The 6,214-nt window shown below is 42.0% G+C and overlaps 1 protein-coding gene across 4 annotated transcripts in view; it reads right to left on the bottom strand.

Annotated features, from left to right (window-relative positions):
* LOC109894219 (arfaptin-1-like) overlaps positions 1 to 6,214 on the bottom strand; it is a 59,894-nt gene that overhangs the window by 26,549 nt on the left and 27,131 nt on the right. For all 4 annotated transcript variants that reach the window (XM_020487521.2, XM_020487522.2, XM_031828514.1 and 1 more), the window contains one exon: positions 5,421 to 5,520. In XM_020487521.2, coding sequence (XP_020343110.1) covers positions 5,421 to 5,520 — 100 coding nt within the window. The remainder of the gene's footprint in view (positions 1 to 5,420; positions 5,521 to 6,214) is intronic.

Genomic DNA, 6,214 nt, shown 5'->3' with positions numbered 1-6,214 from the left:
CAAAGGGGGCGGTGTTGCAATCTACTGCAAAGATAGCCTGCAGAGTTCTGTCCTACTATCCAGGTCTGCACCCAAACAATTTGAACTTCTACTTTTAAAAATCCACCTCTCTAAAAACAAGTCTCTCACCGTTGCCGCCTGCTATAGACCACCCTCTGCCCCCAGCTGTGCTCTGGACACCATATGTGAACTGATTGCCCCCCATCTATCTTCAGAGTTCGTGCTGCTAGGCGACCTAAACTGGAACATGCTTAACACCCCAGCCATCCTACAATCTAAACTTGATGCCCTCAATCTCACACATATTATCAATGAACATACCAGGTACCTCCCCAAAGCCTTAAACACGGGCACCCTCATAGATATCATCCTAACCAACTTCCCCTCTAAATACACCTCTGCTGTCTTCAACCAAGATCTCAGCGATCACTGCCTCATTGCCTGCATCCGTAATGGGTCAGCGGTCAAACGACCTCCACTCATCACTGTAAAACGCTCCCTGAAACACTTCTGCGAGCAGGCCTTTCTAATCGACCTGGCCGGGGTCCCCTGGAAGGATATTGATTCATCCCGTCAGTAGAGGATGCCTGGATATTTTTTTTAAATGCTTTCCTAACCATCTTAAATAAACATGCCCCATTCAAGAAATTTAGAACCAGGAACAGATATAGCCCTTGGTTCTCCCCAGACCTGACTGCCCTTAACCAACACAAAAACATCCTATGGCGTTCTGCATTAGCATCGAACAGCCCCCGTGATATGCAGCTGTTCAGGGAAGCTAGAAACCATTATACACAGGCAGTTAGAAAAGCCAAGGCTAGCTTTTTCAAGCAGAAATTTGCTTCCTGCAAAAAAGTTCTGGGACACTGTAAAGTCCATGGAGAATAAGAACACCTCCTCCCAGCTGCCCACTGCACTGAAGATAGGAAACACTGTCACCACTGATAAATCCACCATAATTGAACATTTCAATAAGCATTTTTCTACAGCTGGCCATGCTTTCCACCTGGCTACTCCTACCCCGGACAACAGCACTGCACCCCCAACAGCAACTCGCCCAAGCCTTCCCCATTTCTCCTTCTCCCAAATCCATTCAGCTGATGTTCTGAAAGAGCTGCAAAATCTGGACCCCTACAAATCAGCCGGGCTAGACAATCTGGACCCTTTCTTTCTAAAATTATCTGCCGAAATTGTTGCCACCCCTATTACTAGCCTGTTCAACCTCTCTTTCGTGTCGTCTGAGATTCCCAAAGATTGGAAAGCAGCTGCGGTCATCCCCCTCTTCAAAGGGGGGGGACACTCTTGACCCAAACTGCTACAGACCTATATCTATCCTACCGTGCCTTTCTAAGGTCTTCGAAAGCCAAGTCAACAAACAGATTACCGACCATTTCGAATCTCACCATACCTTCTCTGCTATGCAATCTGGTTTCAGAGCTGGTCATGGGTGCACCACAGCCACGCCCAAGGTCCTAAACGATATCTTAACCGCCATCGATAAGAAACATTACTGTGCAGCCGTATTCATTGATCTGGCCAAGGCTTTCGACTCTGTCAATCACCACATCCTCATTGGCAGACTCGACAGCCTTGGTTTCTCAAATGATTGCCTCGCCTGGTTCACCAACTACTTCTCTGATAAAGTTCAGTGTGTCAAATCGGAGGGTCTGCTGTCCACACCTCTGGCAGTCTATGGGGGTGCCACAGGGTTCAATTCTTGGACCGACTCTCTTCTCTGTATACATCAATGAGGTCGCTCTTGCTGCTGGTGAGTCCCTGATCCACCTCTACGCAGACGACACCATTCTGTATACTGGCCCTTCTTTGGACACTGTTAACAACCCTCCAGGCAAGCTTCAATGCCATACAACTCTCCTTCCGTGGCCTCCAATTGCTCTTAAATACAAGTAAAACTAAATGCATGCTCTTCAACCGATCGCTACCTGCACCTACCCGCCTGTCCAACATCACTACTCTGGACGGCTCTGACTTAGAATACGTGGACAACTACAAATACTTAGGTGTCTGGTTAGACTGTAAACTTTCCTTCCAGACCCATATCAAACATCTCCAATCCAAAGTTAAATCTAGAATTGGCTTCCTATTTCGCAACAAAGCATCCTTCACTCATGCTGCCAAACATACCCTTGTAAAACTGACCATCCTACCAATCCTCGACTTTGGCGATGTCATTTACAAAATAGCCTCCAATACCCTACTCAACAAATTGGATGCAGTCTATCACAGTGCAATCCGTTTTATCAGCAAAGCCCCATATACTACCCACCATTGCGACCTGTACGCTCTCGTTGGCTGGCCCTCGCTTCATACTCGTCGCCAAACCCACTGGCTCCATGTCATCTACAAGACCCTGCTAGGTAAAGTCCCCCCTTATCTCAGCTCGCTGGTCACCATAGCATCTCCCACCTGTAGCACACGCTCCAGCAGGTATATCTCTCTAGTCACCCCCAAAACCAATTATTTCTTTGGCCGCCTGTCCTTCCAGTTCTCTGCTGCCAATGACTGGAACGAACTACAAAAATCTCTGAAACTGGAAACACTTATCTCCCTCACTAGCTTTAAGCACCAACTGTCAGAGCAGCTCACAGATTACTGCTCCTGTACATAGCCCACCTATAATTTAGCCCAAACAACTACCTCTTTCCCAACTGTATTTAATTTTAATTAATTAATTAATTTTGCTCCTTTGCACCCCATTATTTTTATTTCTACTTTGCACATTCTTCCATTGCAAAACTACCATTCCAGTGTTTTACTTGCTATATTGTATTTACTTTGCCACCATGTCCTTTTTTGCCTTTACCTCCCTTCTCACCTCATTTGCTCACATTGTATATAGACTTGTTTATACTGTATTATTGACTGTATGTTTGTTTTACTCCATGTGTAACTCTGTGTCGCTGTATCTGTCGAACTGCTTTGCTTTATCTTGGCCAGGTCGCAATTGTAAATGAGAACTTGTTCTCAACTTGCCTACCTGGTTAAATAAAGGTAAAATAAATAAATAAAAAATTAAAGGCTTATTGATCATTAATAAACCCTTTTGCAATTATGTTAGCACAGATAAACTATTGTCCTGATTAAAGAAGCAATAAAAAAAATCTGGAGCATCAGCATTTGTGGGTTTGATTACAGGCTCAAAATGGCCAGACCATTCTTCTGAAACTTGTCAATCTATTCTTATTCTGAGAAATGAAGTCTATTCCATGAGAGAAATTGCCAAGAAACTGGAGATATCGTAAACAACGCTGTGTACTACTCCATTCACAGAACAGCGCAAACTGGCTCTAACCATAATATAAAGAGGAGTGGGAGGCCCCGGTGCACAACTGAGCAAAAGGACAAGTACATTTGTGGCTAGTTTGAGAAACAGACACCTCAAGTCCTCAACTGGCAGCTTCATTAAATAGTAGCTGCAAAACACCAGTCTCAACGTCAATAGTGAAGAGGCGACTCGGGGATGCTGGCTTTCTAGGCAGAGTTCCTCTGTCCAGTGTGTACTTTTGCCTATCTTTTCTTTTTATTGGCCAGTCTGAGATATAGCTTTTTCCTTGCAACTCTACCTAGAAGGCCAGCATCCCGGAGTCGCCTCTACACTGTTGACGTTGAGACTGGTGTTTTGTAGCTACTATTTAATTAGCCTTTTAAAATGATAAACTTGGATTAGCTAACACAACATACCATTGGAAGTGATGTTTTCTGATTACGGGCCTCTGTATGCCTATGTAGATATTCCATTAAAAATCTGCCATTTCCAGCTACAAAAAAAAACAAAAAAAATCTATATCTATATACACACACACACACACAGAGAGTTGAAGTCGGAAGTTTACATACACCTTAGCCAAATACATTTAAACTCAGTTTTTCATAATTCATGACATTTAATCCTAGTCAAAACTTCCCTGTTTTAGGTCAGTTAGGATCATCACTTTATTTTAAGAATGTGAAATGTCAGAATAATAGTAAAGAGAATGATTTCAGCTTTTTTTTCATCACATTCCTAATGGGTCAGAAGTTTACATACATTCAATTAGTATTTGGTAGCATTGCCTTTAAATTGTTTAACTTGGGTCAAATGTTTCATGTAGCCTTCCTTCCACAAGCTTCCCACAATAAGTTGGGTGAATTTTGGCCCATTCCTCCTGACAGAGCTGGTGTAACGGAGTCAGGTTTGGAGGCCTACATTCTCGCACACGCTTTTTTCAATTCTGCCAACAAATGTTCTATAGGATTGAGGTCAAGGCTTTGTGATGACCACATTTTGCCACAACTTTGGAAGTATGCTTGGGGTCATTGTCCATTTGGAAGATCCATTTGCGACCAAGCTTTAACACTGATGTCTTGAGATGTTGCTTCAATATATCCACATAATATTCCTCCTCATGATGCCATCTATTTTGTGAAGTGCACCAGTCCCTCCTGCAGCAAAGCACCCCCACAACATGATGCTGCCACCCCCATGCTTCCCGGTTGGGATGTTGTTCTTCAGCTCGCAAGCCTCCCCCCCTTTTCCTCCAAACATAACGATGGTCATTATGGCCAAACAGTTCAATTTCTTTTTCATCAGACCATTGGACATTTCTCCAAAAAGTACGATATTTGTCCTCATGTGCAGTTGCAAACAGTAGTCTGGATTTTTATGGCGGTTTTGGAGCAGTGGCTTCTTCCTTGCTGACCGGCCTTTCAGGTTGTGTCGATATAGGACTCGTTTTACTGTGGATATAGATACTTAAGGAACCGGTTCCTCCAGCATCTTCACAAGGTCCTTTGATGTTGTTCTGGGATTGATTTGCACTTCATTTCTAAGAAACAGAATGAGTCTCCTTCCTGAGCGGTATGACGGCTACGTGGTCCCATGGTGTTTATCCTTGGGTACTATTGTTTATACAGTCGAGCGTTGTACCTTCAGGCATTTGGAAACTGCTCCCAAGGGTGAACCAGACTTGGAGGTCTATCATTTTTTCCCCCTGAGGTCTTGGCTGATTTCTTTTGATTTTCCCATGTCATGCAAAGAGGCACTGGGTTTGAAGGTAGGCCTTGAAATACAGACTCAAATGATGTCAATTAGCCTATCAGAAGCTTTTAAAGCCATGACATTTTTCTGGAATTTTCCAAGCTGTTTAAAGGCACAGTCAATTTAGTGTATGTAAATTTCCCACATCAACTGTATATATTTATGGGATTGGAAATGATGCAGACAATTACACTGATGGAAGCCACAATCTGCAATATTAAAGCTGATCTACCTCCCCCCCAAAAATAACAAACATTTAAAGAAAGTGTACTAGGTACTCTGGTTACAGTAGAAAAGGAAAAACCATGCACTCATTGGATACAGTCTTTACATTAAATTTGCTGCTGCTGCACGCCATTTCTTGGTAGTCTGGTTACAGTACCTTTGTATGGTCCTGATTCAATGATGCCCTCAGTTATCGAGGCAAAGTTGCCGGAGCTGATATGGCTTTCTGACAGGTTCAGGTCACCGTAAGAAGGGTCCTAAAGTCAAGGAGGAAAAATGCATCGGTCAGAGGATAGGTGTTCACATTGAATAATACCCCAGTGGTGTAAAGTACTTAAGTAAAAATATTTTTAAGTACTAAAGTCATTTTTTGGCGGTATATATAATTATATACAACTTTTACTTCACTACAGTCCTAAAGAAAATTCTGTACTTTTTACTCCATATATTTTTCCCTGACACCCAAAAGTATTTGTTACATTTTGAATGCTTTGCAGGACAGAGAATTTATCCAGAGGATATCCCTGGTCACTCAACACAAATTATTTGTTTGTAAATTATGGCTGAATGTTAGTGTGACCCTGTCTATTACAAAATAAAATAATACATTTAAAATTGTGCCGTCTGGTTTGCTTAATATGTGGAATTTTAAATTATTCATACTTTTACTTTTGATACTTAAGTATATTTAAAAACTAATACTTTTACTCAAGTAGTATTTTACTGGGGCATTTTATATTAAAAAAAGGTATCTTTACTTAAGTATGAAAATCAAATACTTCTTCCACCATAGGAATACGCTCATGAGTTTGACGCATTCTGACGGTTTACAGAAACTGAACAAATGCAGAATTGAAATGATCAAACATGTGCCCATACACAGACAACATCAAAAGTGTCAAGAATGTCACGAAATGTAACTACAATCATCACTAAAGATGAAAAATACTC

The sequence above is a fragment of the Oncorhynchus kisutch genome, linkage group LG7, assembly GCF_002021735.2.
Source record: "Oncorhynchus kisutch isolate 150728-3 linkage group LG7, Okis_V2, whole genome shotgun sequence".
NCBI classification, from domain to species: domain Eukaryota; kingdom Metazoa; phylum Chordata; class Actinopteri; order Salmoniformes; family Salmonidae; genus Oncorhynchus; species Oncorhynchus kisutch.
This window is presented reverse-complemented; position numbering and strand designations above follow the sequence as displayed.